The following is a 27,448-nucleotide window of genomic DNA, read 5'->3' on the forward strand; positions in this document are numbered from 1 at the left end:
TGTATTACATAATTTAATGGCGCTTAATGTGTAGTAGTTTACGGTACTTCTGTAGTTTCACGGCGCCAGTATGGCGCTGTGCGTCTGAGTCCCCTTGCGGTGCTCGCTTCGCTCGCCCACGCTGCGGGCTCGGTGGCTCGCTACGCTCGCCACGCTATTTTAAATCAACTCCATGCCAACATGGATAGTGGGGGTATGAACTATCCATGTTGGCATGGAGTTAAGTTACTTTTTTTGACATATTTCGTGGCGAGTGTAGAACCCGGAAGTAGCACGGCGCCATGCTGGCGCCGTGAAACTACAGAAGTACCTAGTTTACTCTTAAAACAAAAATATATATTGGTAATGGACGGTGCTGTGCAGGATGGTAAGCTTAAATGCTTTAGATAAATGTGGCACTGCATCCGGTTATCCAGTCACCAGGTCGATACTGCACCCGGATATCTGGTCAATAGGTTGACAGTCAGTCGGTCGGCAAATGGTCAACATAGGCAAAAGATTGACGCACAAAAAGATCAACATGCTAATTTGTTATTCTTTTTTTTTTTTTTTGGCTTTTTCATGCTTTGCCTACCATGTGGGTTTTGGCTTTGAATGGTAAAGTGCCCGAGGCATGGCAAGAGATGTGAACCACTTGCAGGGACATGATACACCAATTTGGGAATCTACAAATTGGCACACACACACAAAAAAATAAAAAATGTTGTCAACCCGTTTTTTTTTTTTTTTACATTTTGTCTTTTGCGACCATGATCATATTGACCTTGACACTATTTGCACGTTCTACCATAACCTACACCAGTTGGCGGTGCCAGGTTAAATAATATAGTGTCATTATTACTCTTACAACAAAAGCAGTGATCATCTTCTGCATTTCCCTCCAGTGAGGAGCCACGCCTGTGAGCTGGATCAGTACAAGAAACCTGGAGGTTGCTCAGATATTTGTCTACTTTCCAACACTCATAAAAGCAAAACCTGTCGTTGCCGATCGGGGTTCAGCCTTGGCAGTGATGGCAAGTCATGCAAAAGTAAGTTCTGCACCTCTTTAATGCATTCTTATAGTTACATTATTTTGTATTTTAAGTTTACTTCTTTTGTTTTATTATACTCCGCTTTATAAAAAAAATGTTTTATTGTACTTGACATTATATTTGTATATGGATTGAATTTTGTGGTGCTTTTGTAAAGATAATCTAAAAGTAAGGTGTGTGTGTGTGTGTGTCTGTCCTATCTATCTATCTATCTATCTATCTATCTATCTATCTATCTATCTATCTATCTATCTATCTATCTATCTATCTATCTATCATCTCCCTTCATTTTCCCAAGAACCTGTCAGTTAAATGAATCAATGGTTATCAAATTGGGATGAACTTAAATGTAATTACAAAGCAATGCTTACACTATTCCATAGGAAACCTTCACCCTTTGCGTGCCAACATCTCTGTGAGAGATGCGCAAAGTATCTGCTAAAAATGCCAGCATCCCTCACATTTGTTATATAAATTCAAATTAAAAAAAGTTTACTTTTCCTATATAAGTTTGCTTGCCAATTTTCATGACTTCCTATGTAAAAAATGTCACCTTAACACATTAAAGTGCATTGCTAGAAGAGTGCACAGCTCCGTATGTATATCCTTTCGCGGCTGTACATTGACTACTCCATAGAGGTGAGCCTCCTCTTAATTATCACATTATTTATGTCCAAAAGCCTGTACTGGGGAATGTGTGGACCACCATCCCACTGGTGTGGATGAAAGTCTACAATTCGTCCAACACAGCTGGGCTGGCGAACCATCACTTTTGTGTCCTTCTGCATGGATTGTATATAAAATAGCAATTTGTTGGAAAATTACCTTTTAGATGGTTCAAATTTAATCAATTCCCGGCTTCTTTGATGACAGACCACTGCTCCATATCAGCGTGCTCTTCCCAGTGTTTAATAGCAGTTGTGCTAAATAACTGTTGTGAATGGCGGAATCAGTATGAAATGTTGAGTCTCTGTATGTGTATTGAATTTTATTTATATCCAGCATTATATAGGGCTTGGGGAACATAGAAATAATGAATTGTTTAGATCCAAGTCTGCATGTCTGATTGCTGAGTACCAACCCAGTATCTGAGGACACATAGATGCCCATTTACAAGATGGCTCACTTGGGTTCATATGTCCCAAAGCTTGGAGAGCAATAAAGTACCAATCATCTCATTAGTTGTCATTTTTTAAACATCTGCTGTAAACTGATAGCTAGGCTCTGACTGCCTAGTACTTTATTTCTCCCCACTTTGCCTCTCCATACTTGGTCTGCTTGGTAGTATTTAAGAGAATCTGGGGCTAACAAATTTTTTGGGAATAGGGAGTCTAGGGCAGGGATAGCCAACTCCAGTCCCTGAGAGCTACCAACGGTTAACGTTTTCCATGTCTCCTCACAGAATCATAAGTGAAGTAATTGGCTCCACCTGTGGATCATTTATAATGTGTCAGTCAGTAATGAGGGCACCTGTGCACAAGCTAGGTGATCTCGAAAACGGGAACTGTTGGTAGCTCTCGAGGACTGGCGTTGGCTACCACTGGTCTAGGGCACTTCTAGAAATGAGTGGGCCTGTGTGCAAAGTCAATTGGTGCTAACACCTTCCCCGATCATCGCTTATCTGGAGACTGGAGTAACAGACTGTGGGAGGTAGGGGGTGGAGCCAAATGCTGGCAAATCTGACCTTGGAGACTGAAGAGACAGATTACAGGGGTGGAGACCAGCACTGAGCTGATGCAGAGGATCACCTCAGCCCTCTAGATTTTAGCATTCCCCATTTACTTAAATTAAGCAATTTATGGGTGCAGTGAGTGCCATGGGGCTTGTCTGCCTTGGGGGCACGTATATGTACCCATTGTTAATACACTATTGTGTTTGGTACATTGGTTTTTTTTTTAATGAAAAGTAATTGTGTCTAAAAAGGGCAGAGAACCCTGGGGAAAATACTTATTTCTTTGTGGCTCTAATTCTATTCCTTAAATTTGAATCAACTGTTCTACTTCTTCAAATGGTTATGAATGGCTCTGAGCAGTGGGAACAATCTATCCTTTACAGAGTATAAAAGGAGCTGGTAACTGCTATCCCAAATAATTTCAGACCAATAGTCATTTATAAAAAATAAAAAGGCAGTGAGTGTAAGCAGTGATCCTGATACTCATGGTTTGTTATATATTGTGATTACTTAGCAAGCTTAATCATTTTCTTAGTGTGAATTTCAGCAGATGATTACATGAGAGATTACAGGGTTTGATAAATGTAATAATATTATCTGCCTTAGTGGAGATTATCTGCAGTGTGTGGGATCTGGTGCGTTCAATTAAAATAACAAAAACCAGAAGGGATAAAGGTCACCCTAGAAAAGTGCCAATCTTCATATAAATCCTACGGTTACATTTCCCAAAGTGGTTTAAGGTTGCTTTAGGTTTTGTTTATGAAGGAGAAATACCCGAAATACCAAGAGATTGTATGCTGGAGAGGCAATTCTATAGAACGCTTTCTCCGCCTGAAAGTTCAAAAGGTTTTCTGGTGTCCCAGTTGATGGGGAGACCAAATGTTATCTGTCAATTGTTTTAAAATGTTTGCTAATATCTAAATCAAAATCTTGAGATTTACTGAAAAAGTAAATAGTGATTATTTTCTTATTTTTCTCAAGTATGTAAATGAAATGGGCAGGTTGAGGTTTATATCTCTTTTTACCGCTTTCAAACAGCGGCTGCCAATAACCCGGCAATTACCCGGCATTTGAAGCGCCGGGTTATTCGACCACCGCTGTCAGACTCCCTTCACACAGGAGAGCAAATCTTCTCCAGGTCTAAATGTTAGAAATGGAGATTTGCTCTATTCACACAGGGTTTTTGTCTGTGTAAAAGGGTTGATCTGGATTTTAAACTCCAGGTCTCTGACCCTGTTCTTTCGCAGGGTTGGAGAACCAGAGTTTAAGATCCGGATCGACCCTTTCACACAGAAAAAGACCCGTGTACAGTATTTCATGATATTCCTGGATGAAACTGCTTCAACTGGGAATTTCATTTGCTGTGTGAAAGTGGTATATGTGTAGAGATTGAACCATAAAACCCAATTTTTTTTAGTTGAGTTTGTATTCTTTTAGCAATTACTAAGTTGAGACTTGTTTTTGTTTCAGAGCCGGAGCATGAACTATTCCTGGTTTATGGTCGAGGACGTCCAGGTATCATTCGAGGAATGGACATGGGAGCCAATATACCAGATGAGCACATGATACCCATTGAGAACCTAATGAACCCTCGTGCTCTGGACTTCCATGCAGAGTATGGGTTTGTGTACTTTGCAGACACCACAAGCTTTCTGATCGGAAGACAGAAAATTGATGGCACTGGTCGAGAAAACATTCTTCATGAAGGTGAGGACATATTGCCAAGTGCTCAGGGGCATTCGTGTATTGCAAAGTCTATGGATCTGTAGTATTTACATTGCTGTCTTACTGGCCTTACCTCTCATTCACTTACACATTCCAGTTTTTCTAATGAGGTTAATGCTCAAATAGCAATATGTATGGCTCCATTATGAGGGTGGAATTCTTTTCAATATGGGAATCATAATTGAAAAAATCTGATTACGTTGCTCAAACTACATCTGAAAAATACACATTCTAAAGTGCAAAATGCATCTCATAAATACAGTATATGGGACATAGCCATTACAGAAACCTTGATTTCCCCCACCGACACCACTGCAGCTGCTATCTCTGCTGGTGTGAGACACACATACACACAGCCCGGCCTGTGACTCGATGAGGCGGTGGCGTTTGGGTCCTGCTGTCCTCATCAAACCATACACCAAGAACGATCTCCTACATTCTCTACAGTTGAGGTCCTGTTCCAACCTATTCACCTTTGCATAGCTCTAATTTCCTGTCCCCCAGGCATTCCCACTAAATTCCTGCTACTTCCTCTCCAGAGATTCTCTCTGTTATCATAGGTGATTTCAACATCACAATTGATATCCCCACAGAATATTCTGCCTCTAAACTCATTAATCTCACATCATCATCTGGTCTTTCCCAGTGGACCTCCTCACCATCCCATGTAAGTGGAAACTAACTTGATCTAGTCTTCATTAACGCTATGCTATTTCTGACTTCTCCAACTCCCCCCCCCCCCTGACCATCCCGTTTACTTTAATTGTTCCTCTGTGCTTCTCCATCTCTAATCCCTGAGGCTACAGTCACTAAGAATAACATTGAGTCCATTGACACAGCTTCCTTATCCCCTCTTCTTGACAATTCGGTCTCCTCTTCTCTCTTGCGTGCGTTCTCTCTTGTGCTCTCTCTCTCCCCCCTCTCTCTCTCCCTCGCTCGCTCTCGCTCGCGCTCTCTCGCGCGCTCTCGCTCGCTCTCGCTTGCTCTCTCGCGCGCTCTCGCGCTCTCTCTCGCGCTCTCCCCCTCCCCCTCCCTCTCCCTCTCCCTCTCCCCCTCCCTCTCCCCCTCCCTCTCCCCCTCCCTCCCTCAGGGAAATCACGCTCTGAAGCAGACTTCTTTCATTCCAAGTTTATGTTCTCATCACACAGTGCTGTCCTTTCTGTTGTCAAACATGCCTGCTTCAAAAACATAATCTCATTACAATCCTCTAACCCCCGACACCTCTTTGCCACCATCAACTTTCTCCTCTGCCCACCCTCACCTCCCCTCCTCACTATCTGCATTTGAATTTGCCACACTCTCCTTCCTTTTACCTCCAAACTCCTTGAGAGCATTGTCTATAACAGCCTTACTCAGATCGCCGAAAACAAGCCTTCCTTGCTGTCTAACCCCCTCACCGGCTGCTCACCCTATTTATGTTCTGGCGTAATACTAGCCGTCAGAGGACAGCGAGGATTCCCCCGTACGGTGAGGTTCGCCGCTAATGCAGTGAGCCTGCTGCATATAGAGGCGACCCTCGTCGTTTTGACAGCCGCACTAGCCATTTCCACCTTGCTGGAAAAGCCCAGCAAGGGAGGGGGGGTGGGGGTTGAATACTGACCCGCTAGCTGTGATGGCTCGCTATCTGCACAGCTCGCCAAAAGGCATTGAATATACCCCAATATCGATCTCTCCTCTCTTGATCTCTCTCCCTCGCTCTTCACTGGAATTTCTAACTGCCTCTCTACTATCTCTTTTTTGGATGTCCCAGTGCTTTCTTAAACGTAACATGTCTAAGACTGAGCTGATCATCTTCCCACCCTACCGCATAACCTCACCTCCCACAATTTCACTATTTATCTCCTCTCTGGAATTCTCTAGCCCACCCTATCATACTCTCCGCTTCCCTACAAAACTTTAAACAGGCTCTCAAGACCCACTTCTTCATTAAACCCAGCCCTCTCTCATGCTAAGTTTCTTTTTATGCTCCCTTCTACACCTTCTGTGTCACCCCTGTCTGTCTGCCCCTCTATTTTAGAAGTTAAGCTCTCATGAACAGAAAAATTGCTTCAGTGTCCTTTCCCTTGATGCAACTCTTTATTTACCATGTGTACTTATTGTAAATTGTCTTAAGCTGTAATTCGTTATTTGTTTTTTTTTGCTCATTTATGTATTGTTCGGCACTTTGGAACCCTTGTGGCGCCATAAAAATAAATGATAATAACCCATTTTACCCATTATTTCATTTATTTCCGATCCTGCAAAATGATTTATTTCTGCACTTTAGGCGTGTTCATGAACCTAATCTGTAAGATATACTCTCAATCTTCCCCATGCCTTCCATCGGCGGATCCATCGTTTTCCCCCCCCACAAACTGCACAGTATGTTAGCATATATCTCATTGCTGTCATGAATTATACAGAATGCACCTTGCATTGGAAGCCTTGAAATCAATATGAGACCATTCTCAAGTGTTGTGTACATTCACAAAATCGTGCCAAATTCAGGTCTGTGTGTTATTTTTGTGAAGGTTATTCACTGGTATTAGTCTGATTAGAGTTTTCTATGTGTGAGTAGTCATGATTAGGCAGTGTTGTATTTTGAGTCTGGTTGTTGCAAAGGAATTAAAGAATAGCCCTGCTTTCACTGCCAAATGATTCCCCTTTCCTCTCCCCTAGTTCCCGGAGGCTTATACATTCTTTTATGTGTGTGACATGAGCTGTCCAGCCTGGAAAAATCCAGCTAATTAACTAGGTGTTATGGTTCAGATGTCTTTCTCCCTGACACTTCAGCTGTCATTTACAGCTTAGAATTGGAGAAAAAAGCCCATGTTCCTGCTTGATTTATAGTCTTTGAATTAATATACAAATTGCATATACAATGACATTTTTGTTATACAGTTTGGTAACCACAAAAACTGGGCAAGGCAATTAATGTACTTTTATCATAATAATTGAGTAAAGTAAATTATTTTGGAGCGTGGATTAAAGCGGTATGCTATCAATGCAAATATTTCCAAAAGTTGGAAATCTCGTCAAGTTTCACCTATAAAAGATCGAATTCACATTCAACCTATTCAATGTTTTTTCTTTTTAAGCAAACCCACGTGTTTATGCAGAAACAGCCACAAATTCAAAAAAATGAGCAGGCGTTTATGCCAATGCAGATTCGTCTTTTCAAAGAGCCAAATCTGCAACACTGTGTTCCAAATGGAAATTACCGGGATTGAATAGGTCCTGGACGATATACTGTATATGACTTTTGGAGTTATCGGCCAGGATTTAAACCCCCCCCCCCACCCCCTCCCTTTAAATATATGGTAGACCTATGTGTATAGTTTTATAAGAAGTTCTGTTTTGTTTTCGGTTATCAGCAGGAGACCCGTTTCTGCTCGTTGCCTTCTGAGATTGTGGAAAGTCCGTTGTTTGGGCGCCCAATAAATATTTATAATAATATTTGGGACCAGTTATTTTTCACAAGTCAATTGTATTCTTAATATCTGCCATTAAAGACATATACTAGAGTATTTTTTTGCCTGCCATGAAGAAGTAGATGTTCTCAGATTTGTCACAGTTGTGATAAATTGGTTTATGTTCTTACCAAGGAATAAGATGTGAATGAGTCCGATTTCCTAGTTTGTTTATTTACCCTAGGAAAATCATGTAAACTACTCTATCACAAAATGCAAAATTTCTTACAAAAACATTTTTTAACTGCAATATTGATCTGCAGACCTGAGATTGTGGCGTAACCACGGGCAATCAAAATAAAATACATGTGCAGACAATTCTCTGAATGTGTTCCCTTTAAAATGATCTCTCTTTCAGTGATTTGGATGCTGCTGTGGTAGGATAATTTGGTAGCCACAATTTAACCCAGCTTTTGGCAAGAGAAGCTGTCCTCTCCTCTCTGAAACATATATTTTATTTAGTTTGAAAAAAATGATACAGAATATCCATAATTACAATGAAGGTGTCAATTTGGGGATTGTACTCTGTTTCTGAAATACATGCTATAAATGCATTGTGTTCTTATTATATGTACTGTGTACTGTCACACTGTTCCATATAATTCATTTGAATGGTCCCCATATCATTCTGAAATTCAAATATAGCAATTCAAACATTTTCTATTCTTGACAAAACCCTTCCTGGAAAATCACGCTTTGAAATAACTAATATATTATTCAATCACCCAAACTACAGTAGCAGAAATGCTGTTTTTAATATACTGGAGTAGCTTTAAAATGTATCCCTTACCCAGAATGCAGCAGGCAAAATGGAGTGGTGTTGCACAGGAAAGGCAAGATTTTAAATGCGTGGTTTAACAAGTAAAAGCTGAGTATTTACAGAACAAAAATTCATATCTTAGTCTCCGTTTATTGAATAAAAATTGGTCACAGTTCACACCACAGAGGTTAAGTTAATGATGATGGGTTTCCCGACATGAGCTCACTCTTGTTATGACAGAACTGTATTTTGAATGGATTCAAATTGTGTTTTAAAGGTATCCATAATGTGGAAGGTCTTGCTGTAGATTGGATGGGAAACAACCTGTACTGGACAGATGATGGGCCAAAGAAGACCATCAGTGTGGCACGTCTAGAGAAGGCTTCACAGTCTCGAAAAACCATAGTAGAGGGCAAGATGACTCATCCTAGAGCAATTGTGGTAGACCCACTGAATGGGTAAGACAGACGTAGGATTGCCATCCATTGAGCTAAATTAGTACTGGCATATTGGCAATGTGCTATGTTTTTAGGATTTTCTGTATCTCTGAAAATAGTATTGCAAAGTATTACTTGCAGTGTAATGATGTATTACCATTAGTAGGTCTTGAAAATCTTACGTAATTCATGTAACTTTAAATATAATCATTTAACCAAAAATATATTCATGTCAATTCACCAGCTAACTTTTGATGGTCTCACCTCATTTGTCACCTTCATTACTATAATCCATATACAGGTTGAGTATCCCATATCCAGAGATCTATTATCTGAATTATTTATCATATTTATTATTATTAACAGTGGGTTTTTGGAATAATTCTAATTTTGTTTTTTGTTCAAGAATTCAGAATATGCAAGATGGAACGGTCTAATAGGGGACAATTATTTTGGATAGAGCACAACTGGTACAGGTTGAGTATCCCTTATCCGAAATGCTCGGGCCCACAAGCATTTTGGAAAAGGGATCTTTCCTTTTTTTTTTTTTTTTAACATACTTACCTGTGCCCCGGTGGTCCCTCTGCGTCCATGGTGTCCCCCGGCAGGCCTTCAGCATCCTCTCTGGCATCCCCAGCGGTCCCAGGAGTGCATTGCACTTGTACTCACACGCGTCGGAGACATCACCGGCAGGCCTGGGAACTTGCGCAATGCACTGCTGGGACCGCCGGAGACGATGCTGAAGGCCTGCTGGGGTACACCGTGGATGCCGAGGGACCATCGGGGCACCACCAGGGGACAGTTAAGTATGTTTAAAAAAATTATTCCAAAACCAGGAAAAATCTCTGATCCAAAATGCTCGTGGTCACGAGCATTTCGGATAAGAGATACTCAACCTGTAACAGTTGTGCTCTATCCAAAATAATTGTCCCCTACTAGACAGTCCAATCTTGCGTATTCTTTTCTGAAATTATTTAGGTCTAGATTACATACAGTATGCTAAACATCTGGTAAGTAAATCTAGTAAAGGGTTCTGCAGGGAAACAATTACAACATGGCTTCTAAAAAAGAACAATAACACTTTAAACACACACATGACCCACCAATATATATATTTTTTAACAGTATTACTGAACTTTATTAGCGTTTCTTATATAGCACCCACATCTTGCGCACACTCTGCAGAGTCTTATTTACTATTCTCTTTATTTAGAAGATCCTACAGGTATTCCATTACACTGTACAAAGGATGTAGCATGACTGCAAGTTACAGAAATACGAGTTTATGCAAACCTTTGCAAATTTGCCGACCCTGCGGCCAATACAGTTCGCAATATCATCAGCGGCCGGCTGATATTTTGCATACACACTTATAGTTATTGGCCACTGAACATGCAGGTCATTTGGCGATTATAGCCAAATTGACCGGCAAGTTCTGTAGACCTCAATAAATCGTTAACGACACGTGGGAGAACACATAGGTAAGGATATTAAGTGTGAACTCTAGGCAATATAGTGAACAATGTCTTTCATTCTATCCTGTAGTGTGTATGGGGGCTTCACTGTGTGCAGTGACAACTATGTAAATCAAGCAATGCGGAGAGGGCCCTGTTCACAAGAACCAAAACCATACAGACCTGGGGAGAACACGCAAGAACCAAACCCATACAGATCTTGGAAGACCATACCGACTCCACACATTTATAGGGCCTGGTGGGCACTAAAACAATTGCACCAGTATAGTCAGACATAAATGCTAACCACTATGGCACTGTGCTGACCACATTCTAGTTCTCATGGACATTTTATTTGTATTGCATCATTCCAGAGGAGTACACAATCTAGCACTCTATATTTTTGGGCATTTAATTATCTCACACATTATCACACACACATGTATTTATTTTTATTACAAGGGTGGAATCCTGAATTATGAAATGTTCTTTAGTCTTACCTAATCAATTACACTTCTATTATAGTCCCTACACACATAGCTCTTGCTCAGCACACAGAACTGACAGCCCACACACAGCGTGAGAACACTGGCGACCAGCAAGATTGATTGGACACTGCCCATCGATCTCTGTCAACAACAGCAACGTGCATTGCCGTCGCTATATCCCCTACACACACACACACACACACACACACACACACACACTGATGTAGAGGCATTTTCTAAGGGTCTTTTCCAAACTAAGCAAAGTCACTTAGAAAATGCCTTAATATTGGCATGTGTGTAGGCCCTCTTACTGCAGATGTTAGAAAGTTTACTCTAATTTGTTTTTAGAACTTTTCACTATATCGCTTCATCTTTATTGTTCCATGCTGACATAATATTTGCAGAAGGCAAAGTGTACCGTACATCTTGGAGAGCTGTACTTTCCAAGTCATTCATAGTTTTAAAAAAGTGTTTTTTTTTTTTTCAGGTGGATGTACTGGACAGACTGGGAGGAAGATCCCAAGGATAGCAAACGTGGAAAGATTGAAAAAGCCTGGATGGATGGTTCTAACCGAAGCGTGTTTGTTACATCTAAAGCTGTTCTCTGGCCTAACGGTCTGAGCATTGACATTCCAAACAATATATTATACTGGGTGGATGCTTTTTATGACCGTATAGAAATGGTATACCTCAACGGTACCGGCCGCAAGGTTAGAAAGCTTTTCACTCCTTTTTCATTTAATTTGCCTTTAAAAAAAAAAAAGTTTGTTCTTTCATTTTCATATTAGATGAGAGATGATCTCCTTTTTAAAGAGATAATGTACACAAAGATAACATTTCCCTGGGGTCTCAATTAGCGAATTGCTTGAAGCCCCCCTGCCTTTTCTCCCCTCCTTCGTTCTTCATTTGGCAATTCATATAGTTATACATTAGAAATAACTTACATTTTAATCTACACTATCTGGCAATTGTGGGCCTAAGACCGCTCAAGGTTAATGGACATCTATTCAATTGCACATGGCCGTATATCACTAACAGTAAAGAAAGCATTGATAGATGATTCTGTGGAAAGTTCAACCTCAGTAGAGTTCTTATGTTAATTAAGTTCCTCATTGTGACCACGTTTCAGTTTATTTTTTGCATTCTTGGATTTATTTACTCAGCTCATGCCAATGCTTGATTTATTATTTAACTCGTAAACTGGACCTTGCATGTGCCGGGTCATCTTAGTCTGCCTCCTCCCTGTTCCGTCCCGTCCCTCCCTGTTGTATTATGGCCCTTATTCAGATCTGATCTGAAAATGGGCAAAACCATGTGCACTGCAGGTGGGGCAGATGTAACATTTGCAGAGAGTGTTAGATTTGGGTGGGTGTGTTGAAACTGAAATCTAAATTGCAGTGTAAAAATAATGCAGCCAGTATTTACTCTGCACAGAAACAAAATAACTCACAAATCTAACTCTCTATATATGTTACATCTGCCCCACCTGCAGTGCACATGGTTTTGATCATTTTGAGAACAAATTTGTACCGCGATCAGATCTGAATAAGGGCCTATTTGGTTTGCCCCTGAGGTCCTATTACTGCAGTGGGACACAGTCCGGCAGCTTGGAGGGTTATACTATAGATTTGTTCTCAATCTTCTGTTTTGACAAAAGAAAAGAAAAATAGTCTCAATTTGTTATATTTTTTTTCCACCCTTCACCTTTTTAGGCCGTGTATGAAGGTCCAGAGTTGAATCATGCTTTTGGTCTATGCCACCATGGAAACTTTCTCTTCTGGACAGAGTACAGAAGTGGCAGCATATTACGGCTAGATCAAGTCTCTAAAGTTGTCACTCATCTGAGAAATGAAAGACCACCGATCTTTGAAATCCGAATGTATGATGCCCAGCAGCAGCAAGGTTAGCATTTACGTGATTAACATGAAAGACCATTGGTGACATGTGATTGCCTGCAAGTTAGCAAAAGTGGGGGAAGGCTCATTTATACAGGTCCTGTCTCTAGAGCATTAGACTTGAGGCTGAACTCCAGACTCCTCTAAATAACCAAATAGTCTGGTATTACATTTGGTGGTTTGGAAACCAATATTGTCAAAAAATAAATAGTTTGTGTTGACTTATACAATGGAGGTCTTTTTCAATTCGAAGCATTTGTGTCCAAAAACAGACCTAAAATTGCAATGTATACAATTCAAAAACCCTTAAATGACTCCTTATGAAGCTACAATTTAAGCGGAGCATGCAGTGGTAGCCAACTTGGAAGATATTGATCAGCAACTGTTAAGGATTGCCATCTTTGAAAGGTAAAAGAAAAAGTTAGTTAGTTTACATTTGAAAAATAAATAAAAAGTTACACCTTAATACAAGCCCTGTTACCAATCCTATAGATTGCAAGCTTGAGAGCAGGTTCTTCCTACCATTTTTTGTATCTACCCAATTTGTTTTATCCCTATTTCCAATTGTAAAGCGCAACAGAACTTGCTGCGCTCTATAAGAAACTGTTAATATAAAATATGCAATTTAACAAAAGAAAAGCCGCAACAGACTATGGGGTTATTCAGACCTGATCACTACAGCGCAATTTAGCAGAATGCTGCGATCAGATCGTTGCCACCTCGCCAGAGTGAAATCTTGCCTTGTAAGCTTGTGAATGTCTTGTGAAAATATTGCAGATCGGCGATCAGCTTCAAATCAATTCACAACTTGCTCACCATCTAAACATGTCCCCAGTGTGTGCAGTCAGTCCGCCAGTGAGATAGAAATAGGCTGACCGGGGCTGGAGCTGACGTTGCACATCCTACCTGAAAGAGCTTGGGACATGTTTGTGTGTTTCCTGACACTCACAGTAAATGTCCGGGTGACACAAACTAGTTATATTTGCTAGTGGAAAAGGGGTATAACCAACCCACCATGCTACCACATAAAGCATCTGTAAGAGTTGGGGAGGGACTCCCACAGACAGAAGTCTCTGATTAATGAATACTGTGGTGCAAACGCTGGTGAAATATTAATGTATTCTTTTCCTGTAAGTATAGTCCCCGGCACTCCATGTGGATTTTTCAGTCAATGAGGTAGATGTTCAGAGACGTGTTACATAAAGTATCATTCTCGGCAGCTTTCGTAACCAGGCACCATCACCAAAAGAGATATTGTTGGCCAATGGCATAAAAAGTGATTTTTATTGAAATCTGATGACAGTGTAAACCTTTCTTCATGCTGTGTTTTACCTACTAATTTTCTGGCACTGATATTTATCAGATTCCATTCATAGAATTGTGTTCTTTGTTGCCATTTTATTTAGAATAAAAAAAGTTGTTCAGTTTTTATATAGCATATTGACTCATTGACGTTTAATTATCCTTTTAATTCAAAATTGTAGACTTGACATACTTGTAGCCATTTAGCTGTGTCCTATTTCTAAAATGCCTATTTATATCTTCTTTTCATAGTGGGCTCCAATGCTTGCCGTGTCAACAATGGTGGGTGCAGCAGCCTTTGCTTGGCTGTGCCTGGGAGCAGACAGTGTGCTTGTGCCGAAGATCAGATTCTGGATGATGATGGTGTCACCTGTAACGGTAAATCATGCTTAGCTAGGATCACAAATGAACAAGTTTTACAAGGCAGCAATTGAGCTGTCAAACCAAACCGTTTAATTGTGTGTTGTCACAGCTTTATTGATAGCGCTATTTAAGTGACAGAACTGTTCCCTCATGTTTGTTCAGGCTATACAAGTAACATGTATATGAGTGATTCACTCAACATTGTTTCATGGAAATGGGAACTCATGTAATTGTTCTTGAAAATGTGGAAACTGGCCACTAGGGGCACTGTTCCATATAATGTATGTGGATATATGTATATAGAGAGATAGATCGATAGATCACAAACACTGAGAAGGCGGCACTCGGAAACTTCAGTGGCGTTAAAAAAAAATAAAAAAAATAAAAAATAACCATCCAATTTATTACATCTACATTTTGGGGACATACTCATATACAAAGGAGGGGTAGAGTACTTCCCCAAAAAGTAGATGTAATAAATTAGATGTGTTTTCACCGCCATTGGAGTCTGAGTGCTGCCTTTTCTGTGCATATTGGGGTTATCACCCTTAAGAAGGGCACCTTGGCAAGTTATTACAGCATTGTACCCTGAGTGCCGGGTTGCTATGGTGGTTCTATTTATATAGATTTGTCAGAGCTAACTAACTAACTAACTGTTATAATGATCAGATGAATGCTCACAGTCTGGCTCCAAATATGGTACATATAAATATTTTGTAAAATATAAACTGTCCTAATGTATTTCATGAGATACTTTAGAGTTACTGTGCTGTGTTCTTAAATATGTTGGAAAGTGTCTCTTTCAAGTATTGCATCTGATATTCAATGTAAAAGATATTCCTAGACATCCATTTAATTAAGACCAACATTAGGAAAATACACCAATTTTCTTAAGCGTTCACCGGCAAAGCTCAGTTCTGTTTCATGTTACACATGTTGAAATGCTGTGTGGAGCATTCCACATTCTTTTCTGCCATATTGTTAATGTGGTCAGTTTAGAGCCAGCTATGTAGTCTTGCACGTACAATCAATTTAATCCTTTAACAAGGCTCACACTAAAACCCCACAGCATAGCTTTGCTGGTGTTATATAGTCTCTTACTAATTAGGTACTTCATTGAATACCAAATTCTGTTTTTCACAAGCATGTGCTTTTGTTCTGTTTCAAGGCAACCCATCCTACATCCCTCCACCTCAATGCCAGCCTGGGGAGTTTGCCTGTTCAAACAGCCGCTGCATCCAGGAACGCTGGAAGTGCGATGGCGACAATGACTGTCTAGATAATAGCGACGAGGCTCCTGATCTCTGCCGTAAGTAGTACTCATTATTGGTTGACGGGTGCAAATCTTAATCGCATGCCAGAATCTGGCTTCTTTTGATAAGTCGGTCTTGTCATTATTTTACTGCATCATACTCAGGAAGGAAATTCAATGGAGGATTGTCATTATAATTTTTTTTAGGCCAAATCCAAATGTTTTTTTTTGTCCTCATCTGAGGTTTTCTATTCCTAATTGTTTTCACAAAATTAATACGGCTGATGGAGCGGATTGCCAAGAATTTTGTCACCTACCTCAGGCATGCAAAAACAAGTTCATAATGACTGCCCGCATTGGGGACAATTGAATATGATCAAATAGCCTTTGGTATATTACAAATTTAATTCCCCACTTAGTTTATTCCTGAAAAAATCAAACTTCAGCAAATCAAGAAAGAAATACTGTAACAAACCATGGGGCGTATTTACTAAAGTGCAGGTCTGGAGAAGTGGATATGTTACCCATAACAACCAGATTGTACTAATGTCCTCCTACATCCTTGCTGCAGTCACAATAAAAATCCCTTCTATTCGCATTAATGCGGTGACGCGGCTTGTTAGTGCTGTTGCTGTATTTTCGTACATTTTCCCGCTAAAATGCATCCTATTCTTGCCATGCAAATAGGATGTACAAGCAGCTCCTGCAGATTAGGATGATATGCATATGAAATTAAACCTTACGCTACCCTACTGATTGGCCCAAACCGTACTAGTATATGGGCATCTTTAGAGAGTTCCTGTTTTTCTAATGAAATTTAAAGGGAAGCCTATAATTGTTTTCTTCTGTTCTTTAACTGCTCTTTTCCTAACTTGCAGGATTCCACCAGGTAACCTGGTCATAGGGTGAGGCCTGTATTTAAAATGTATGAAGCAAAAGCAACTGAAACTGGATTTTTAGTTAATTTTGTTCGACCAACTCCAAATAAGACTTATAATAGTTTAGTCAGGTTTATGCAGCTCTTGTCCAGTCTTTTATGCAAACAGTGAACTCATCATTAAATGTGGAGTTTCATACTGAAAAGAAACCGCTTTTGGCTGGTCTTCAGGAAGCTTATATAGGCAACTTTGTTTTCAGAGAGGCCATATTGGCCATAAGGAGATGTGAAGAACAATCCTGAGCTATTTTATGGGCAGTGATCTGACCTTTTAAAAAGAGCTATGAGCATGCATCTGTGACATAAAACATTGCCCTGTTATCAAGGAAAAGTATTTTAACTGTAAATGTTTTTGTTCTGCTACAGTTCCACCAGAATGTTACATTGCTTACAGTATTTTTTTTTTCTTTTTTACCAGAAACACAAACGTTGAAAACAATACAATTTGTATGCCTATATATGGACATATAAATACAGTACATAATACATTTTTGTTTCTGGATGCATAACACAGATTTTTTTTCATTCATTTTCATTTGTGGAAGTTTGAGAGGCACCCTGGACACACAGTTTCAAGACACTGAATGCAATGTACTTTGTTTTAGTGCATCCCGCCCTTAGTCTAATAATCCTGAGCCCCTTTTCACACCAGATTTTTCAAGTGCTTCTAAGACATGGCGGTTACTATTTCTGCTGCTGCTTTGTGTTCACAGGGGTTATTAATGGTTATTCTTATATTGGATGGTTATTGTTGTACAGAGATAAGATAGTTGTCGATTCTTTGGTTGATCTATATGATCTTCTGTTACCCAGATCAACACACATGCCCATCAGACCGATTCAAATGTGAGAACAACCGATGTATCCCCAACCGCTGGCTTTGTGATGGTGACAATGACTGTGGCAATGGAGAGGATGAATCCAACTCTACTTGTTCAGGTGACATTATTTCTGTGAACATGTCACTGCATGAATGACTTTTCTCCGTGTCTATTTGCTACATAACAAATTGTTTTTGTTTCCTTTTACCTGGTTTCCTTTTCCATCACTCACCATTCCACATCCTTTTTATATTTGAGTAATAAATACGGTCTTCCATTCTTCCTTCTCCACAGCCCGTACATGTCCTCCTAATCAGTTCTCCTGCTCTAGTGGCCGCTGTATCCCCAGTTCTTGGACCTGTGACCTTGATGATGATTGTGGTGATCGGTCAGATGAATCCTCTTCTTGTGGTGAGTTCCAGCTCATCTAAAGTACAAATTCTGAGTAGATGCAGGGTCGAATTTAGGGGTCAGGCCGCCCCTAGGCACAACATTTTTGTGCTGCCCCCCCCCCCCCCTATTTTAATGTAATCATATATGTATATACATTGTTATTTATATATTTCATTAAAATTTAACTGTAGCCCACCTTAATATTCTTTTAAGCACTCTGGACTGCTCACTGTACGGAGGACCGGGAGGGAGGCACTTATTGTGATTAGCACAGTCTGTGGTGGCGTCACTCGTCACTCGCCGCTTCCCACCCGCTCTGCCATGCTGCTATTTAACAGAATGTCAGCCTGCCTGCCGCCCTTAATTGGTGCCGCCCTGGCACAAATCCGGCCCTGGGTAGATGTATATGGGCATGTCCATTTACAGAATGCCAAGTAGATGTATATGGGCATGTCCATTTACAGAATGCCAAGTAGTCGCTCGTCACTCGCCGCTTCCCACCCGCTCTGCCATGCTGCTATTTAACAGAATGTCAGCCTGCCTGCCGCCCTTAATTGGTGCCGCCCTGGCACAAATCCGGCCCTGGGTAGATGTATATGGGCATGTCCATTTACAGAATGCCAAAGTAGTACATTCACTAACAGTGCTTTCTTATGCTCTATTTATGTAACTGCTGAAGCCTGAATGTTGCCATTGAAAAGTCACAATATGATATACTGTAATCTTAGCAGGTACTGCTACAAAAAGTCTGATGTGTCAATCACTATAGCATTGCTGTCTTGTGATTTTTGTCTATGCCCAGATGGATAATGGCATGGCATTTATTCATTAATTTTTTTATATAAATGTAACTATACTGGTATTAAAATAGAGTCCACTGGGGCAGATGTATTTGCCTAGTGAAGAGATAAAGTGGAAGGTGATAACATACCAGCCAATCAAAATGAACTTTTTTTTTTTTAAACATAGCTGATTGGCTTGTGCATTGTCACCTTCCACTTTATACAGTATCTGCTTTCTCTTCACCAGACTTAATGCATCTTCCCCACTGTGTGGTATAGTATTGTTACATATTTGACATGTCATGCCACATATGTAACCATTTCTTATGTTGCTCAAAATAGCCATCTGTAATACAGCCAGACAAAAAGCTACATTTTAAATGATAATTTAAGCCTTTGGAGCAGGCAGAAATTTAGTCACAGCAATTTCTCTAGAAATTTCCACAGCTATTTTCTCACAGCGCCAGAGCTGGCCTAATATATTTAAATAAAAATGTCAAAAACCCATTGGACGGTCCTCTCTCTGATGACTAATTAGTAAATTGGAAGTTAATAATAATAATAATAATAATAATAATAATAAATTATGACCACACTTTGAGATGCCCCATGTAGTCTGCAGCGCTGGACATACGGCAACAGTAGGACAGTAAAAGATAAGCAGGACATTACATTAATAAAGAGGGCTAAATGGCCACTGAGTAGGTGAAGGCTATCATTGAAGTGCTGGAGAAAAGCGCTGTTAGAATTACCTTTTCTCCTTGGAGCTTGCCATCTAGATTGGAAAAATAGAGGGATAACATGAGGCGTGAGCCTGTGGGTGTGGGCATGACTGCAGGTGGACCCCCATGAGGGAGAATGCGCTCACCACAGATCCCGTAATGTGGCAAGTACAGAGAAACCACAAGGGGCTTATTTGCGCTTGCCCCTCTGTCAGAGCACCGACGGTCGGGATTCTGATGTCTGTATAATGACTGCCGGAATCCCGACTGTGCATACCACATATGCTTCATACAGTAGCCTGTGATTAGCTGACATTGGCACTATAACAGTTCTCCACTACTTTTAATATTCGAATGGGGTTATAAGGATGAGTTGCTTCACATTGTAAAATATTAAAGAAACACCCTAATCACTTTTACCTACTCAGAATGATTAAGTGGCTTCCTTTTCAGGTTTGTATAAAGCTACATACTACAGCTCTCACCTCTTTGTGAGATACTGGGACACTTTTGTAATGCTAATATGGTTACTGCATAACTTTCGTGTTTCTGTATTCCCTTAAACTGGCCCCATTTGAAGCTTTTCCAGAGTCACTTTGGCATTCTCTGTGGACAGACGCTTTGAAAGCGTTGTTCTCTGTTTACAATAGAAAAATAGATACTGAATATGTGGCGGCTCATTTTTGTTTATTTTTCAGCCTTCTCTATTCCTCTTGTCTGAGCTGCTAAATAGTCATTGAAACAGTGAAATGTTTATCAGTGATCCTTAGTGCTTGTTAAAGTGGCTCCCATAAATTACTTCTGACTATTCTCCAGAGGTTTCCTAATATATCCTGTATAAACAAACAGCGCTGTGGAGATATTAATAAAAAAAAAAAAATGAAATACACTTTTTGCTCTCCTGTTATGCGGCTGAATAATACCCTTCTGGTAAACTCTATGGTGAGGGAGTAAACTTATGTATGTTATCTGCCCTATGAGCTTACAAAGTGATCAGCTATCCCATTTGGGGTTGGGATCGTTGGGTCTACAACAACTAGGTCGACAAGCATTGGGTCAACATGGGTCTAGGTAGACTTAGCATGAGGTCGACTTAGCATTAGGTCGACAGTCAAAGAGTCGGCATGGGGGTGTTCACTGTTTTTTTTACCTGAATGTCGACACAGTCGACATGGGCACAGTTTGAAGTGCACCGCATCACTCACTATGCTTCGGGCACACTATACTATTCTCCCACCAAGCCCTAGTGGATGGTAAGGCATGAAATACCGCCTGTCAGCACATGTCGGCTCGAATAACAGCGGAAAACCCCATGACTGTCGACCTAATGTCATGTTGACCTAGTGGTGTCAACCCAATGCTTGTCGACCTAGTTGTTGTAGACCTAATGACCGTATCCCCCCATTTGGCTTCAGGAATGTTTGTGCCAGGGGTGAAGATTGAATAAACATTACAAATGATCAGTTTGTAGTATTTGTTTATCATAGGTGTGCTTTTTAATAAGAAAATACTGATTAATACTGATAAAGGTGACCTAATATAGAAACATTTGTCTTAGAGGTGTCCTTCTTCCTATGGATGAGTGGTAACTGTAGGTAAAATTTTCCTTTTTATTTGCTCTTAGTGGCAATCCTTAATGCTGTGACTAACTTGTATTCCTAGATAATGCTGATCGGTTAATAACAAAGTTAAAACAGTGGAAGTGGACACACATCCTTGTACACTATGATTACTTAAACAAATGATGTTTGTATCTACTGTACAGTATGTGACAATAAACACAGCTCGATCAGCAGAGCAGGCTCTCCTTTCATTATTACTGTACTGTAATATGTGATCTTGTCCTGCCCACCACATGCAGCTTCCCTTCTTAGCGCAGGAGCGCACACTTAACACTACAGTGCGGTGACGGAGGCCCCCCCAATACCTGTGATGTACTGTGCGAGGGGTCTCCGTCACATCCCAGCTCAGCTTGGTAGTCCCCAGTGCCTCCCCCTGCAGCCGGAAGGACATCTGGCTGTGACATATGCTAGGGGGAGGAGGAGTTTCATGGAGGACGGGGAGGAGTTTATTAGTACATTTCAAAATGCAGTAAAATGGGGGGTTTTACCGCATTTTCCTCTTATTACATCCCACCCCTAGTCCTTACTGAAATGTGGGTTAAGTTTTGTGCCCATGTGTAGACTTTCCCCAACATGCTAAAGCATTAATGACATCTTATGTACAATATTGTGAGATCATGTTTTGTTGCTGGTACGTGACTCTACAAAATTAATAAAATCCAGTCTGTGACTGTGTAACCCAGGGCTGGGCAATTGCGGCCCTCCAGATGTTGAGGAACTACACATCCCAGGATGCTTTGCATTAGTTTTGCTATGTGGCCATGCTGAAACTGATGCAAGGCATGCTGGGATGTGCAGTTCCTCAACATCTGGAGGGCCGCAATTGCCCAGCCCTGGTGTAACCCATTGCTGCCATTATTAATCCAATTTTGGGGGTGACTTAACACCATTCAGAACGGGGTGAATTTGGCCCCGTTCTGATGGTGGGGTATCTGGGCAAGCGCGTACTTGCACATGTGCAGACCCCGGGAAGGAATGTCTCTGGCGAGTTACATACTCGCCAGGCTGTTCGATGCGTGGAGGGAAGGGGGAACGGTGGCAGGAATAGGGCTCGCCATGGGAATGCCCAGTGTTTTATGGGCACCCCCTGGTAAACGAGCGGTGTGGAATCACCCCCAATGTCTGTGTAAATTTCTATCAATATATATTTAAAGTTAAAATGATCTCTTTGACGATCTTTGAAAAAGTATTATCCATTCTCTGATTCTTTATTTCATTCTCCGCAGCTTACCCGACCTGTTTCCCTCTTACTCAGTTTACCTGTAACAGCGGACGTTGCATCAATATAAACTGGCGCTGTGATAATGGTAGGTGTCACTTTTGGGTAAATCCCCCAGAGTTTCAAATGAAATCCTTTAGATGTTCAGATTATTTGGTGACGGCTGCCTGACACATTTCTGTAGTGTACAATGCTGTGAGGCATTAACGTCCCTGGAGGTCAGAGGGTCAGAACAACGAAAGTCACGTATTGGCTGCTCCAAATATTAGTAGCATGTCTGTATGTTAAATCATAAATTGGATGTAATGTGGAACCAGACATTAACATTTTACATTGGGGTTTGTTTTATTTTCATAGAGGTGAATTGGGACTTTTATAGAAATTGCTCACAATATATTCTCTATTACTGTAAAGGTGCCCATACACTAGTAAGATTTATCTAAAGATCTGGCCGGTTGGAACAAAAACATGGTTATGGATGAGTGACAGTTTGACAGTTTTCCAGCATTTCCAAGCAAATGGTCAACTGTCATTTGCTCTCATCCATAACCATGTTTTTGTTCCAACCAGCCAGATCTGAAGATAAATCTGCGCGTGTATGACCACCTTTAAAGCTATGACTTTAATATACAAATAGCAATATTTAATTTCCCTATTTTCTGTTATTCATGTTCCTGCTTTCTGTATGTACAACACTGCAACCCACTTTGAGATATAAGAAGTCCGCTACCAATTACAGTGATTGATTGAGGTTAAGTCACAGCCATCTATTGGATCTGTCTATATTGTAGATGGGGTTGTACTGTGGCAAGCATTTTTGAGCATCTATATATTGATTATGCTTAATGCAGCACCTGAGGAAGACTCCTCCGGGACCTAGGCAAGATATGGATTTCAACATCCTTTGGGGAAAAAAGCAACCCCCACTCTGTATTAGCACTTGGTACATGGGCCAAGGGCCACATTGGACTGTGGATAATTTGGCTCTGTACTATACAATATGTGTGATATTTAAATAATGGACCGGATTCAGAGGTGGATGCAGTGCCAAAGTTTGCACATTACAAGTGTAAGCTGAGCGATGATCTGAAGTAAATGAAAAAAAAGGGAGTGTTGTGGGCGTGTCTTGGCATGCAGCTGTTATCTTTCACGGCACTACAGCTACACTTTGGCCAATGAGAGCATTTTTCTCATATACAAACTGGGCATCACAGGACTTGCTCATCTACAACAAGCGGAATGCTAAAGCTGACATTCACATTTTTTTGACCCCGAGAAATTGCAGCTGAGCATGATTTGCCTGCACCTCTGAATCAGCCCCTACTATGTTACTTGCCCTTTTATGCCAAATCTGGGGTCTGACTCATGATTTGAATGAGGGTTCCAACATGGGTCACTGCAGCTCTGACTCTGATTGGAACCCTGGGAGCAGTGAAGTGGCATCATCTCCAAGTGTCGGTGAGCTGACTCTCCCTACACTACCCTGTTATTTTATCAAGGCTCTTTCATACCAAACTGCGATTTTCTTATCCTTTCATAAATAGTTCAAATAATTTAAACATATTCAGATGAGGATATATTCCTGTTACTTATGGGTTGTTAAATATCGCAGCAGGGCCCTCTAACCTCCAAGTCTGTCTGTTGTTACCCAGTTTGTTTTATCACTGCCTACTATTGTAAAGCGCAACGGAATCTGCTGCGCTATATAAGAAACTGTAAATAAATATCATAACTAGTTCACAGCCCAAATGTGAGCACCGGCGGCTGTACATGGAAAAGTGGAACAGCACTTAAATAGCTTGGTTTGGTGCCATCTAAAATACTTGAATTCCCTCTATAGAGTTGAGGAGCAGTGTTAGACTTTTATTGGACTCTATATACAATAAAAGGGTACTTTATATGTTAGTTGGGCCTCCACTAAGCTATTTGCTTATTTTTGCGTGTCCCCTCACGGGGCTCACTACGCTCGCCACGCTTCGGGCTCGATGGCTCGCTGTGCTCGCCACACTATATAAAATCAACTCCATGCCGACATGGATAGTGGGGGGTATGAGCGTACAACTATAGTGGGCGCCCAACTAACATAGAAGTACCCTTTTAATGTGTAGAATGTTTATTTACTGTATCCATTAGTTCTAGTGTATTAGGGCAGGTGTAGCCAACTCCAGTCCTCGAGAGCTACCAACAGTTAACGTTTTCCCATGTCTCCTCACAGAATCACTAATTATCCATTAGCCTTTCTTGAATATTGGGTAAAAGCCTTGGTAGATACTGTACTTGGAGATACATGTCTGTTTTTGTGCCGTTTGTCCCGTGTAATTACATTTGTATGTATTTTCTACTCTGTTCTGTGTTAATGTCTTCAATGTGTTGTCTTTGGTTGGTTTCTCTTTGTTTCAGAAAAAGATTGTGGGGATGGCTCTGACGAAAAGAACTGTTCAAAGTCTGCCGGTTAGTGCATAGATCAACATGCACCATCCTGCCAGCTGGGGATAGTAGTAGCCGTAGACTTCCTGAGCAGCCGCTCTCATCATTACCATGTCAGGAGCCTAGTCTAGGTCTTAGAAAAAGCAGATGCACAAATGCTTCATTTGTTTATTGGATTTGAATGGGTCACTGTGAATCCTTAGATTTGTATAAAAATAGTTGATCATAATGAGTAGCAATGCATATAAATAGGTTTTCCCGCACATGTCCCACAAGTCCAGTAATGAACACTATTTAATTATTTTTAGATTTGCCTTTTTTTTGCAATGTGGAATAATTTAACATTTCCTTCACAAGAAAAGCAAAGTGATTAAGGTGCAAATATCTGCAGAATCAGCAGTACAACAATGAATCCACATGCTGCCCTCCCCACTAATAGACATGTCAATCGCACAAGGCCTCGGGCCTCTATTTTTAATGAACTGAGTCTAATTACGTATTCAGCCTAAGGGGGGAAAAAATATATTTTTATTATAGCAGATCCTTAATTTCACTGGGTACAAATTTTAGATTCTCTTTTAACCATGGATGTTTGTAATGTGTAGGTCACACATTCGTTTTTAAATGCTTTTTTCCTTTATTGGAGAATAGAAAATTTTTCATTAATAAAAATATAATTTGCTTGCTGCCATTTTATTCTTATTCTGCTCCGTTCTATGACTTACAGCATTTGGCTTCATTACAAACCTAACCGTAAAAGCTTCATAGTGTAGGGAATTGGATGACGTCATTGAAGAAACGATTTTCCATTATTCTGACTGAGGCCTTACTTTTATAGATTTGTTTCCAAATCCAGTTCTCATGCACCTTCGACAGCTCATGTTTTCAGGATTTCTGTCTGAAAACACGCAGGATAATATCTGACCCAAAGTAGGCTAAGGGGTTTGGTTAATAATTTAATATTGCAGCTTTTAAATCCATGGCCAGCACAAACAAGTTTTGGCTTACAAATAAGCACTTTGATAAAAATTTCCCTAGTCTCATTGCGTGATAAAAGAAATCTTGAAAACCTGAACTGTTAGAGGGTATGTACGATGGATTTGGAAAACTGATCCAAAAACGACCTAAAACTAATTTAGATGTACAAAGGAATCACAAGGATTACTCCCTGTAATTTGAGTTTGTGTAATGGGTTTCGGCTCTTGTAATGAACCCACTGACTATTTGATTAAGCAATTAAAGTAAACCACATTTGATTATTTTAATAATGTGGAATTTTTTTAGGTGACTACAAATAAATGGCAAAATGTTTTCATCTGTCGGATGAAAGCTTATAAAAGGTTTCACTAATATTTTGTAGGTTTTAAAACCTAGAAGCTTTGTGCTCGATTGTCAAGGTCAACTGCCCATGATAGTAAATAGTTTGTCATTTTTCTAGTCAGGCATAAGATTTTATACTTTACTTCATATATGGTGCATGTAGTGATCTATGCAGTTTCTGTGTTTGTATTCTTTGTAGAGCTTGGGGTGTTTTGGGGTTCTCTACAGCATATAGCAGTGTTTGGGGAATTCTGTGCGATATGGACAGCTTCAAAGCTCAGTGATAAAGTACCAGCCAATCAGCTTCTGCCATACATTTTACAGACTGAGAAATACAGAAGCCGATTGGTACTTTGAGGGGTATTCAATCTCTGATTCTGACTGTCGGAACGTCCCGACAGTCAGAATCCCGGGCCTTTTTAGCCCAACTCGACTGAAACTCAACAGCCGGAATTCAATGTTCTGAGTGTTGGAAAGTGGACATGTCGGCGAAAACTGCGAAAAACAGCTGTGGAGTCGACAATCCGTGGCCATTTCTGTCTAAACTGATACGACTTGTTTGAAAGTCGGATCTGTTTTGTTGGAATCTGTTGACAGAAACAGCAGAATTGAATAGGTGGCGGACGATATTTCCCCCCCCGGCGGAAATAGCAGCCTGGATTGAATACTCACCTTTATCTCTCACCATGTTCTGTCTCTCTCTCTCCAAGCTTTGATAAATACCCCCTAAATTATTAACCAGTAAATTTTGTCCTGCAATTGAAGACATGGGAATCTTTTTCTCAATTATTTTTTGCTTTTCAGCCATGTTTTTACATAATTCAGGCAAGGCTGCCTGTTGACTTTTCCCTAGGAGATGGCAACAAACTGGTCCATAGATAGACTTATCCAGTACAGTGAGAACATCTGACCTGTGCTGTATGATACAGTGCAAAATATCACAACTTCCTGTTTATAGATAAACATGGCTGAAAAGCACAGAAAGCAGCCATGAAGGTTAATAGATGTATGTGGTCATCTAAAGTTGCAATACGCTTTCAGCGGGACCTTGCTTTCCGCTTACCTTTTGTGGGGCAGTGTCTTTTGTATTTCATCTCCTCAACATCTTTGCAGGTTTTTTTTTTTTTTTTAACTTTAAACGCACATTGTGACCTGTCCAAAGCTTTCACTAACCTTTTCTACTGTATTATTCTTGCTAAAATTATTTGCACTTATATGATTAATGTGGAGTAGCTGAACCTGGTCCCATGTACTAAGCCTTTGAGGGTGATATAGTGAAGATAGAGAAAATACCAGCCAAGCAGCTCCCAACTGCCAAGTTACTGGTTGTATTTGAAAAATGACAGTTAGATACTGATCGGCTGGTATTTTTTTATC

At 40.4% G+C, this 27,448-nt stretch overlaps 1 protein-coding gene across 2 annotated transcripts in view; it reads left to right on the plus strand.

Annotated features, from left to right (window-relative positions):
- The window catches only part of LRP1 (LDL receptor related protein 1), a 254,553-nt gene that overhangs the window by 124,085 nt on the left and 103,020 nt on the right, over positions 1-27,448 (plus strand). For both annotated transcript variants that reach the window (XM_083169349.1, XM_083169350.1), the window contains exons 10-19: positions 885-1,028; positions 4,174-4,410; positions 8,915-9,095; positions 11,504-11,726; positions 12,729-12,918; positions 14,466-14,591; positions 15,745-15,885; positions 17,579-17,704; positions 17,881-17,997; positions 22,332-22,412. In XM_083169349.1, the coding sequence (XP_083025475.1) occupies positions 885-1,028; positions 4,174-4,410; positions 8,915-9,095; positions 11,504-11,726; positions 12,729-12,918; positions 14,466-14,591; positions 15,745-15,885; positions 17,579-17,704; positions 17,881-17,997; positions 22,332-22,412 (1,566 nt within the window). The remainder of the gene's footprint in view (positions 1-884; positions 1,029-4,173; positions 4,411-8,914; positions 9,096-11,503; positions 11,727-12,728; positions 12,919-14,465; positions 14,592-15,744; positions 15,886-17,578; positions 17,705-17,880; positions 17,998-22,331; positions 22,413-27,448) is intronic.

Source organism: Crinia signifera, chromosome 2 (assembly GCF_055691185.1).
Source record: "Crinia signifera chromosome 2, ASM5569118v1, whole genome shotgun sequence".
Lineage (NCBI taxonomy): Eukaryota > Metazoa > Chordata > Amphibia > Anura > Myobatrachidae > Crinia > Crinia signifera.